At 33.8% G+C, this 12994-nt stretch overlaps 1 protein-coding gene across 3 annotated transcripts in view; it reads right to left on the bottom strand.

Moving 5' to 3' along the window:
• The window catches only part of ITGB3BP (integrin subunit beta 3 binding protein), a 67758-nt gene that overhangs the window by 4165 nt on the left and 50599 nt on the right, over positions 1 to 12994 (bottom strand). For 2 of the 3 annotated variants that reach the window (XM_025871763.2, XM_073896624.1), the window contains 4 exons: positions 10273 to 10351; positions 9810 to 9903; positions 9276 to 9335; positions 3151 to 3201 (listed from right to left, as the gene is read on the bottom strand). In XM_025871763.2, the coding sequence (XP_025727548.1) occupies positions 3151 to 3201; positions 9276 to 9335; positions 9810 to 9903; positions 10273 to 10351 (284 nt within the window). The remainder of the gene's footprint in view (positions 1 to 3150; positions 3202 to 9275; positions 9336 to 9809; positions 9904 to 10272; positions 10352 to 12994) is intronic. The other variant, XM_025871764.2, reaches the window with a different exon arrangement.

Genomic DNA, 12994 nt, shown 5'->3' with positions numbered 1-12994 from the left:
CTGAACTGATTAAGCCTGGTGATCATAATTGTCAATGATGTGGTCAAACCTACTTGTTCAGTCATTCTGCTTTTCTGCCTTTTGTGTTCATGTTGTTCTCTCTGCTTAGTATGTTTATACAGCCCATCAAAATGACCCCTTTCTCAAATTCAAACTTCCTAGTAAAGTACAAAGTTTCCATTACTAGGTTCTGGATGGTCCTCTGTCAGAGATAATGCAGAGTGGAATAACTAGAATTATTTTAAAATCATGAACTCTTAAATAATGACCTAATCACTCTATCCTGAGGTGATCTATGTCTGTTGTGTATTCCTATACTATTGCTTATTCTTCATTTGGTTCTTAGAGAGGAATGTTTATACTCCTTAGTCTGAAGAGGAAGGAACTGTCAACTCTTCTGCTCTCTCTACCCCATGGAGGAGTGACAAACGTGACTGGTCAAAGTCCAGAACATCGATCCATGTTTTACTAGTAATATTAAATGTCACTCTTCTTATGCAACACCATTTCCCTGTCTACTCTCAAGTCCAATGGGTCCTGTGCTTCCTAATTTCATGCTGTAAGGAGACCAGCCCATTCTGTTGATCTCATCTGCAATCAAGCATAGGTAGGTCTGTGGTCTTTTCTATTGTAGAGGCACAGGGACATGGGGTTTATTTCAAAGATCCAGCTTTCTCCTCAGGTTCAAGATTGAGATTCAAAGAGTTCAAGATTTAGACTCAGTGTGGGAGAGAGGAGGTTCCACTTCTGCCTTAGGCACACTCCATATTAGTTACCCTAAGCTTCTGCCAGAGGGCCTGCCATGTTAGAGGTTATCAGTTCCTCCACTAATCAAGCTGAAACTTTGATCCTAAATGGACTCATCGTTTTTTGTGCTTGCTATTGCCAGAATCCTGGAAAGAGGGTTCTGAACTTGTATTGCTCTTCATAGCTTTCCTTATATTGTTATCGTTTCATGTACAGAATATAAATCTTGTATCTTTAGCTTGATGACTAGGTTTTAAAAGGTTGGCATTGTGCAAATGCTATGTTTATACTAAGCCTCATAGTTTTGTTAACCAAGTGATTTATCCAGGTAAGCTGTGGTCACATTAGGGAGAGTTCTGAATGTTAGTATAAATTTGGATTTTACTGTGAATATGGTAGAGTGATTTATCCAGTAGCAGGACAGGCTGTAGGGAAGAAGGACCAAGGGGCAGAAAGGCAGGTTACAGTGAGGATGATAATCCAGACGAGAGGTCATGAAGGAATAAACTAGTGCTGGGGGCATGGAAGGGAGAGGTAAACATTTTTAGAAGTTATCTGACCTGGCAGCAGTTGCACATGGGGGCACAAAAAAGGGACAAAATTTTGAGGTTTTGAGCCTTATCACTGGATGAATGTAATCCCTAGAAAGGTAGAATGAGGAAGAAATCTGGGGGGAAATGATGAAATCAGGGTACCTGGGGGACAATATATGGCAGCTGATATTGTGGGTTTACAGAGTGTCAAAAATGGATTTGGAAACCATAAATTGCACTAAGGTGAGAACTAAAGTCAAGGAATGGGTGAGATCATGAAGAAAGCACCCAAAGAAAGAAGAAAACACAGTCAAAAGAACCCAGGGAAATGCCTCAAAGGTTTAGTCCAGTTTCATTTCATTGTTATTTCTCTCCACTGCTTCCCACTAAAAGGGAAGTTGAGTGGTAGGTCAACCTTCATTCTTGCAAGTTTTTTCTAAGTACTACTCATATTAAAGACTCAGAAGAACACCCTTAATATTCTAATCTTTCTTAGAATCCAGGAACACAAAGCTATATTCAGTGCCCTAAGTTCCCCAAAGTTTATGAATGACCATCATATACTAAATGTGTATGTTATTAGCCAGATGTATAACTCTAACTATGTATTTATGATCGCCCTCTAATAGTTGTTTGTTGGACTGCCATGGACCCAAAATTGTACAAAATGTTTAACCCTATAATGAGTACGTGTGTGTATGTATATATATTAGGTCCTTACTATTTCATAGGATCTAAAACCTCTGACCAGCAGTGAAACCTGACACTCACAGTTTACTATTGTGAGTGGGCAAAGCAAAGACTCTGGTACCAGCTTACTCAGGTTAGTATCCTGGCTTTGTCTCTGAGGTAATACTAGAACAAGGTTACTAACCTCTTTGTGTCTCAGTTTCCTCACCTATAAAATAAAGACAATAACTATATATCACGTAAGTTGTTAAAAAGGTTGACTGGAATCTGTATGAAGTGCTTATTATAGTACCTGGCATGTTGACAGTGCCTAATAAGTGTCAGCTATTATTATAAACTATTATTTGCTGCATACAACAGAATAAACATTTTAATGAATGAAAAGTGACACAATTTTGTATATATGATGCTTTGCAAATATTTTTAAAAACAGGAAGCTAATACTAATCATTTGAAATACCATTTCCAAAGAAAAGTATTTTCAGTATAGAATTTATTTTGCCTTAATTTTTTTCTAAGAGATAGTAGGCAACATCTGGTTAGCTTCTAAGAATCTTAATTAATATTGATGACACTAAGTCTGGGGTAGGCTAGTTCTTAACACGAACTTTCAGTTACAGGCACGTTAGACGCTAATATCACATTATGACTCATATTGCTTCTAGCTAATATGTTCTAATAAGCTAGTTATAAATCTATCATTTTTACTTATATTGCTGAATCTACAGGGAACTGTTCTGAAGGAAAGATACACTAATTAATATATAATTATTTACTTAATTCAGCACATTTCCAAATTCATAGAATTGTTATATCTTGTTCAGTTACATGTGTCCTACAGAAACTATAACTCACCTATCAGTACCTAGTTAGTTATTTATACTAAAGGTGCTAAATCAAGAGCCCTCTATACACTTACCTAAAAATATGAGCTTTTTGACTTTTAAAGCTAGGCTAATGAGCTCAATAGTTCTTTTCAATCAGCCTCTCATACAACTTGTCAGACTGTCCTATTATTTATAAAAATAGATTAAATATAATTTCAAAAACACCTCCAAAGCTCACTCCCTATTTTATTCATAGACAGTACCAAATCTGATAATATAAATAAAATGTTTCCACCTGAACAAAACAGTGAAATTTAACAAGGCCAACCTTAATTAGAATGGTGAAACCCTACCTCGGTTTAAAATGCCTTTAAGGAATTCATAGCTGTCAAGATGATATAATTCTGTAAGAAAGAAAAAAAGATTTTTTTCAGAAAACAAGTCAAAGTAAGTTGTCACAGTATTCACAGTATATGATGTAGAATAAATGCTTAATCAAATGAAATTAAAGAACCTAAACCTAAAATTTTATTTTACATTATAAATAGCTTTGGAGTTATAAATTCTCATTTTGACATCTTACTGATTTGCCCAATTCTGTTTCAGAATGTACATTTAAGAATTTAGGACAAAAAGTGCCAAAAAACTTATCATTATAATGTATGCTTATGCTTTATTATAATTGTCTTTTGTGACATATTCTACAATCCTGAGGGCAGGACTATGTCTACCTTGTTCACTACTGTACCTCCAGTGCTAGAATGGTGCCTGGCTCATAGTAGGCATTCAGTAAATATTAAACGGATGAGGCATGTAAGGAGATTGTGATTTATAAGTATTTGAAAATATTTAAGTTCCTTTAAAAAATTCTTAGAGTGGCATTTGTTTTTACTCATTCATTGACCATGCATTGTGGACCTTCTATCAGGTTCTATATTAGGTAAGCTCTTGTTTGTTTGCCAAGGAGGAGCCCAGAAGGAGCCCTGTAACTGGACAATTACAATATACTACAATACTACAACATAATACATTTATAAACATTCAGACAAGTGTTGTAGAAGGCCAGAAGAAGCAATTTAGCTTTACCTAGGGAGCTGGGGAGAGTTTCACAGAGGATGTGACATCTGAGGCTGCCCTTAAAGAATGAGCAGGAATTTACTAGACAGACATGGGGGAAAGAGCAATCCAGGTAGAGAGAGAAGCAGGAGAGAGACCTGGAATTCACAGAGAGAGACTCCAGAGGGCTGGAGTCATATGGGGCAAACAGTATGCATTCAAATGCCTCCTCTCCTCCTGAGTGAGGTGTGAGCTGGAGGAAAAATCACCTAATACCTTTTACAGAAGTCTTGCTTTTAACCATATAATTAGCTGTATAACACTATAAGTATCTGCTTTATTATTCTAGATATGTGTTTGATACATAAACCACTTAGAAAATTCATCTCTTTTTTGAGGAGCTTTTCTGACTACTCTAAGAGTTAAAAAGGGGAAAAAAATATTCACCTGTCAGGTGACATAAAACCAATTTCTACTAAATGTGCCAGAATAATTTTTCTCCAGCTCAAGAACGGTTAGTCTTCAGTCTGTTCATTACTGTCTTTTTATAGTATTTTTATTTAATAAAACCTATTAAGACTACCATACAAATCTCTTTACTTATGCTTTTATCTTTTAACTGATCAATTTTTATATTGCTGACATCCCTTCTTCACCATTTGCTCATTTAAAAATTCATAGCATGTGAGATATGTCTCTGGAGAAAATGTCTATAAAATTTGTTACAGCTGGCAAATGTGGATGAGTCAGTGATAGCACATGACTAAATGCCTCACAGAAAATAAAATTTGTTTCTGTAGTAAGCAGAACTGTTTAAATGTTATTTATTTTTATGTTTCAAAGAAAATATATTGTGAAGTGCTACATTGATTTAATACGCAACAATGTCTGTGTACATGCTGTAGAAGGAAAATTTATGAAACCTTTGCACAACTCCTTTAATTGAATTTTCCAAATCTCTCACCACACACAAATAATCAATATCTTCTGCAGAGAAAACCAGTCAGAATTATTACAGTCTTTCGTTTCAATTTTGTTGTCATCAGCACATACAGAGCACCTGGATATTCCTAATGTCTGATAGCAAGTTATTTACACCTCTTAAACACATAATTGCTACTAAGTGAGTTCAAATCTATGGTTAAATTTTTTTTACTGATTATTTAAAAGATAAAAATGATCATACTTCTAGAGAAGTATACAAAAATTTAAATCATGGAAGAAATTATTTAAAAGACTTTGAAAAGTAATAAATCAGTTTGTTTTTCCTTAAATCCTAGACAAATCTCAAGTAAGCCGTCAAAATGTATCCCCAAAACGTGATGAATAGTGTAAGACAAGGGCATTAACATTATTAATAGGAAAGGTATGAACCACGTACAACATACATGATAGGTGAATTCTGTTAAAGAGCTAAGGACTACAGTTGTACATTAATGTAGATTTGTCACCAAAACTAATATCTCCATTTTTTTATCTCCAGATAAACCAAGAACATAAGGCACAGGTAGGAATTTTTGTTGTTTCTTCTAAAACTCATCATGTCTAGACTTCAAACTTCAGTGCTCTTAAAACCAAAGTATTTGTTTGAAAAAAGATACTGTTTAATGTTAAGATATAAAAAACTAAAAGGGTAGTAGTCTTCTAGGGAGTAAAATTATTTGGCCGATATGATAAATACTTTTTCAAGACTGAGTGGGGGAAAGAACAACATATTTTTAAGTTAAAAAATAGTTCTGTGGGTGGTTAGAATGAAAAGGCAGTATCAAACTATTTTATAATCTTAGAACAGAAAGAGCTTAAAATTTGTCCTGTAGTCCAAGAATTTGAAAAACTTTAAAATCCTATAACCCAGATGAATTTTACAATGTAAGACAGTAAGTTAGTTAAAGAAAACAGAAATGTTACAGTTTGGGCTTCTCTTTTGAAGGCCACAGCTAAAATTCTGAAATATTTTATATTACAAACAGCTGAGACAATCAACTTTTTTGAACAATGTAAAGTTCAGATGGTTACATTTCATCTCAAATATGCATACTGCAACCTACACAATGATTCTCAAAACAGATAAAATATGTTTTGGACTAAAGCTAAGTGTCTAGATTTCATATCTTGGCAACAATTTGCTTACATTCTTTTCAAAAACATTTTGTTTACTGGAAGCACTGGTCATAGACAAACAATGATGGTATTTTTTAATATTTCCAGAAAAAATGAAAATACTAAGTACTATATAATGCCATCTATTGACTTAGGAATATTTGTATCAAGTTGTCTTAAGTAGAGGTTGATTATGTAAAGTAAATAAATTTCATGCCTTACCATGTGATGATAATGTGACATTCCATCTGTATCAACCCATTGAATGGTCATGTTTTAAATCTTCAGCATAACAAATTAAGAATAATTATGAAATTCACATCCAAATCTAACAGAAAAAGGACCTTTCATCTCATTATTTTTCTAAGAGTCATAAAGCCAATATTATTAAGGAAAGTAAAGTTAGGCTTCCTTCCTAAGTAACTGAAAAGAGAAAGAAAGCCTTCCTTTGTTTAAGAAATTTGTATTTAGCAGGGGAGAGACTCTTTTATTTATTCATATACTCTATCAAAGCATTCTCTGATTTGCCACGTCCAGTTCTTTTGAAAACTATGAAAATTTCAGTGTACCTTTTCATGTTATTGTGTACGTTTTAATTTCCCCTGGAATGTTACATAAAGCCTTAAGAATGTGTGTCAGATGTCTATTTATTTAAAACACTAGCATGTTATTTTTACAATTATACTGCTCTGCCTGTAATAAAGACTGCAACTGATGCTAAACAAGCTAGCAGTGACATGGAAAAATAAATAGAACTAGGGGACCGACTTGAAGAGGCAACAACAGCATAAATGTTGGAATTTTCCTGATACTGTCTATTTTAACTATTCTAGGAAAATTTTATGAGCATTTGAAGGATATTCTTTTGATCGTGAAACAAGTAATTTGTTCTTATTTTCATTAAGTACCTAATAAAACAAATCCCATACATATTATGGGAGTTATTTTTATATTATATAATTTCTAATATTACAAAGATTCCCCAAACATTTTTAAATTTAAACAATTCTGAATAACAGCATAGTAAAAGAAAGGAGTAAAGTAGAAATTTCTATAAAAAGCTGAAGGCTAGATCCGCAAATAAGGAATGTATAAAGCAAGTTAGTTTGAGATGTCAAAAACACTAGCAAAGTCCTTGTAAAATGAATGTATAAATAAAAAGTGTTGAAAGTTATTAACTCAGCAAAAAATTATATATATAAAAATGTGTTGACGTGCATCATCTTTAATCAAAAACAAAACAAAACCACCAAAATAAAAAAATACATATATTATGAACCAGAAAGAGAAGAGAGAAAAACACTCAGTAAAAACACTCAAACTCAAATTATAAAGGAAACAACCTTCAAAAGATTTTTCAGGCAACAATACTTTAAAAAAAATTAGTGGAAAAGCTAATGAAAATCTAAAAATCTCAGGAAATATAAAAGCTAATGCAGCTCTTACCAAGAAACAGAAATGGAAGATGACATATATTCTAATATATATTTTTACAGCTATCACATATTTTAATTATCTAAATTCAGTTTTCATTTAAACCACAACAAATAATCAATGCTTATTAGAAATTTTAAAACATAATTTAGTCATAGGATCTCTTTTATGCATGAATAAACACTAAGCCCTTAGGGAAAACCTGGTAATGGGCAAGTCAGTTTTAATGCCTAAAATACTAGAAAATAGTTTTAAGGCTGGTCATGCATAAACACACAAAGAATTGGTACATACTAGATAACTGAAAGGAGATAACTTTTAACACACGGAATATAACTTTAACGTCTTAATAAATGTTTAGGGAAGGAAACAATACTTTCGGAACATTTTTTCTCATTATTAAAGTGATCCACTTATTCTACAATTTTCTCTTCCTCATTTCTCAAAACTTGGTGAAAGCCAACTCTGTAACGCCTAATTCTAGTCAATTCTAGGAAATTACAGATTGAAAAAAAATTCACACCACTGGCACAGAATATATAGAAGAAAGATTTCCTCTGGTTTGGAAATAATAAACATTCCAATTTCCCATTATGATTCTCTAAAACTTGTCAAGTTAAAAAAAACCACTGAAACTCAGCTACACATTATAATCAAGTTTCACGGTATAGGAGAGAAGAGATCTTAAGCCTTTCTTTTCTAAGAGCTAACTTCATATTCTTAAATTCTTGGGATCACAGTGGAAGTTAGCTGCTCTACTGAATGGCTCAGGAAACCTGCTCAGCTCTCTTCCCACATGAACTTTGGAGGATCCTGTCAGGGCTGTTTCCCTGCATTACCCAGGTGGCCTTTGGAAGTAACAGGGAATCCCAGCACTTTCCACTGCAAACTCATCACACTGGCTTGTTAAAGATCCTAAATACAGTCTAATATACTAGATTGGTTGAGATGGTTTCAGTTATGCCTCATGTCTGAATCTAAAAACTGGGATGACTAGATGATTTAATTTGTTATAGGAAGAGGCAACATGGAACAATGAAAAAACCATACTATTTGAGGTTGGACTGGTCTTTAGTTGGAATCTCTACTCTGACACTTTAGTAGCAGTGTCTTTGGGGCAAGTTACTTAACATTTTTTGTCTTTATTCCTTATCTATAATGACAATGATAACAAGCTATCTTGCAGAGTTGCTATAAAGATCTGCTGATCCTAGTGTTGAGAACATAGTAATTACTGGTCCTCAATAAATGGTAGTCATTGGTACTCAAAAATGGTAGACTAAAACCCATTTAAAGGCCTACCTTCACTTGCAAAGATTGCAAAATGGCATTCATGTCAGTAATATTAAAACGATCCCTCTTAAGTTGGTCTAAAGGTTTTAATATTTTACAGTCCATGATCATTTTGCTTACTGAGGTATGGATGTGCATGTGTTATGGGAAAACCTGCTAATTTAGTTTCCCATACTGTGAAATGCTCAGAGGCATATGAGTTCACAGTAGATCAAACATCATTAATGATCTGAAAGTTTTCAGAACACTGGTTACAAAGTAACTTTTTATGCTTTGTGTAATCCTAATTCACCATTAAAAGTTGCTATATATTAATGCATTGTTCCCCCTATTTGTCTATATTCTCAAGAAGAACTTTTAATAAAAAGACAAAATTTAAATCTTAAACTGAAAATTGTATTTCAAAAGATATTTTAAAGTTTAATCCTCAGGGAAGTTATCTTATCAGACATGGTCTGCCAAATTAGTATAAGGTTTGCAAATGAGATTTATTATCTTTTAAAAAGATCACACTAAAAAACTCATGATGATTAGTTTTCAATGGTGAAATGAGATGAAAGGATCTTTTTATATAAATGAAAACACAATTCTTTACCTTTGTTGGGAGGTCCCGAACTCTTCTTTTCAAACAGTTTTTGTTCTGTTACTTTTTTCACTAAAAAACAAACAAACAAAAACCCCGAAAGCAAAACAAAACAACTCATGTTAAGAATTAGCATGGAATATGAATAGTTTCTCATCCTGGGATAACTTCATAAGAAAAAAATAATTTGAAGTAATACATACAGGTATCAAGTACAAAATGCAGTATTTTATTATATCTTATTTAAAGAACGAGCACCAGATTTTTAAGAAGCCTGATTATCAGTTTGCAAGGCATATTGTTTTCCTTCGTATTCAACAAGAATCCCTGAAGTAACATATCCTGGTAAAAGATATATGGCTTCTTATTCTCTAAATAATACTTCCATTACATGTCCAGTAGTGCCATATATAAAAAAGCTTATCAGATTTAAATTTGGGAAAAATTATTAGGTTTATCTCTAAAACTGAAAACATTAGAATATATATTTACATTTACAAATAAAGAATGGAGAGATGCCATTGAAAACTCATGAATTTTTCTTACTTAGTTCTTTTGTTTTCTGCATTTCTCTTGGTAAGAAACATGATGCACGGGAGATACCAAGGAGATTTTCAAGCTCTCTACTGCCCTCCAAAGCCTAAAAGAAAGACATCATAAATGACTTAAGTTCTCTACAAATATAATATTACTGACAAGTCTAGTGAAAATACAGTTTACTGTTTTTTTCATCTGAAAAAAATTTTGTGGTAGGAAATTTAACTTTTTCTGGCAGGTCAACTACTGCAAGCTTTAAAATGTGAAAAAGTCAGATGTTACTAAAATATTATGGTTAATTCATGTTCATATGAGAAAAGGAATTCCCATGAAAAGTAAATTAGACATATTCTCTGCAAATTCTTTTCTGGATTGGATTCTCCATGCTGGGGCTTCTTCCCTATTTTCCTTTTTCAAATGGAGTGGTAGACATATGAAAATTTATATGCCGAAAGGAAAAAAAAAAGCTAACCTCTATACTGCTTAAGTTTTGCATTATTTCTATGATTTCTTCTGATGATTTCTCCACTTTGGATAGCAACACCATGAATCTATAAATGAAAAAAAATTAGCAAGATCAAGCATTTAAACACATTAAATCATTTTCACACCTTTAATTTTTTTAAAAAGATTTTATTTATTTTTTGACAGAGAGACAGTGAGAGAGGGAACATAAGCAGGGGGAGTGGGAGAGGGAGAAGCAGGCTTCTCGCCAAGCAGGGAGCCCAGTGCGGGGCTCGATCCCAGGACCCTGGGATCATGACCTGAGCGGAAGGCAGTCGCTTAATGACTGAGCCACCCAGGCGCCCCAACACCTTTAATTTTTTTTTTTTAAAAGATCTTACATTCAGTTTTCTAATCGTTTTCTTTACAAAGTGGTAAAAGATGTAAATGCTCCTCCTTCATTATTTCATCCCTTTACAACACAATATATATTTACAAACACAATATATATTTACAAACACAATATATATTATCAATCATCCTGCCTTTGGGATTTTTGCTTTCTTTCACTCCCACTGAACAGGGGGAGATGTGAAGATATAGTTAGTTGGCTTGCTCCTTTCTCCACAGTACCACTTTGAGAACAATAACACACCATTCTCCTTACTTATCTTGATCTAAGTCTGTGAGTCAGTGTTACCAGTAATTTTTTTAATAAAAAATAAGTTTTATGGCTTAATAAATTTCAGTGTAAAAAAGATTACAAAGGCATTCTTTTAAGTTTGAAAACGAAGAAAACTTCATTTGTAATCCTATCTCCTGAACATACCTCTAGTTAACATGTTAGCATACAGGAAAAATTTTTAGGTTTTTTTTTTTGAAACCATAACTTTATATCATACTTATAACTTTATATCTATAACTTTATATCATACTTTCCTTAATATTACATATATATTTTTTTGCCACATCACCCATAGGTTTATAATTATCAAGGCTGCACAATATTGTACCTAGTAAGCATACCAAAGATGACTTAACCATTCCCTTATTGTTGTAGTTTTAGTGTTTTTTCAAATTTTATGATCTCATAGCTGTATATAATCTATATCAGTGCAGTCTAATAGAAATAAAGTGTAAGCCACATATGTAATTTAAAATTTTCTAGTAGCCACATTAAAAGTAAAAAGAAACAAGTGAACTTAATTTTAATAATATATTTTCTTTTTTTTTTTAAGATTTTATTTATTTATTTGACAGAGAGAGAGCACAAGTAAGCAGAGAGGCAGGCAGAGGGAGAGGGAGAAGCAGGCTCTCCACTGAGCAGGGAGCCCGATGCGGGACTCGATCCCAGAACTCTGGGATCATGACCTGAGCTGAAGGCAGCCGCTTAACCGACTGAGCCATCCAGGCGCCCCTTAATAATATATTTTCTTTAACCAATATATCCAAAGTAGTATCATTTCAACATGTAATCAATACAAATTATTGAGATAGTTTATGCTTTTTTTCAAAATCCAGTGTGTACTTTACACTCATAGCACATCTCATTTCAGACTAGTCACATTTCAAATGCTCATTAGCCATGTGTGGCTGGCTAGTGACTACTGTTTCAGAGACCACAAATCTATATTATTGATTTTATGAAAGAAACTAGAAATTTTATTTAAATGCTTTTCAAAATCACATCAGTGTTATCCATTAACATTTCTGTGCTATTAATATGACACGTTAAATTTTCATATACAACAAATATGTAGAGTATGTTTCATCCACGTAAAATATATGAGTATGCAAGCAAGGAATGGAGAAACAGCATTTATGCAAAAACTAAAACTTATGTGAGGAAAATGGAATTGCAGGTGATCTTTTTCTCTTTAAAAATTTTCCCTTATTATCATGCATTTCCAATGAAAAGTCACCTGTCAGAGGTCTTAATTGCTTACCACCTGAACCTCAGTTTGAAAGATAGTGTAATAAAGGAATTCCAGATCCTTCCATTGAGCTCCAAAAGTCTCAAGGAGCAAGTGGGCTTAAGTGACTCCCACCCAGGGCTGGGAACCTCCAGCTTCCCCTACATTATACCAACACTACTCACTCCCTCAGCGGGGCAAAGCTGAGGCAAATAAGCTACTTCACCATGAGAAGCAATCCTAAGGGCTCTTTACCTTGCATTCTTTTCCTGGGAGGACTGAAGTGGCAGAGCCTCTCTACACTACCTTACCTACCATACCTTAAGGAACTGATGATATTCCTTGTTGACCCTTACGGAATTATGTGGGAAGGATGGGTCCTGCAGGGTTGCCATCTTGAATGACTCCAAGGGGCTCTGTTCAGATAGATTAAGATGGAAATGGTGCCCCCAGGAGTTGTGCATGTAGCATCCCCAAAGGACCTGTTAATAATTCTGTTTCTCAAGTCAAAATAGTTATTGAGGGACTGAGCTAGGCAAAATGTTTTCAACAACCTTGGAGAGCTGTAATGGCCTGAACATCAAATAACTGGGGAAATTGTTTTCAGAATATCCTTCCCATGCTTGAGCTGCTTTTGCAGGGAAACATGTCTTCACTGCATGACCAGTAGACTAGTGGACAGTCCATCATTCTCATTTTTTAAAATTTTAATTTAATTTTTAAGTAAACTCTATGCCTAACATGGGGCTCAAACTGAGGATCCTGAGATCAGGAGTCAAATTCTCCACTGACTGAGCCAGCCAGCTAGCCAGCCCATTTTTATTTTAATCTCCTTTC

This window comes from Callorhinus ursinus, unplaced genomic scaffold (assembly GCF_003265705.2).
Source record: "Callorhinus ursinus isolate GAN/ISIS: 27379988/994484 unplaced genomic scaffold, GSC_fseal_2.0 scaffold9, whole genome shotgun sequence".
Classification (NCBI taxonomy): Eukaryota; Metazoa; Chordata; class Mammalia; order Carnivora; family Otariidae; genus Callorhinus; species Callorhinus ursinus.
Note: the sequence above shows the minus strand (reverse complement) of the source record. Positions and strands in the feature narration are given on the sequence as shown.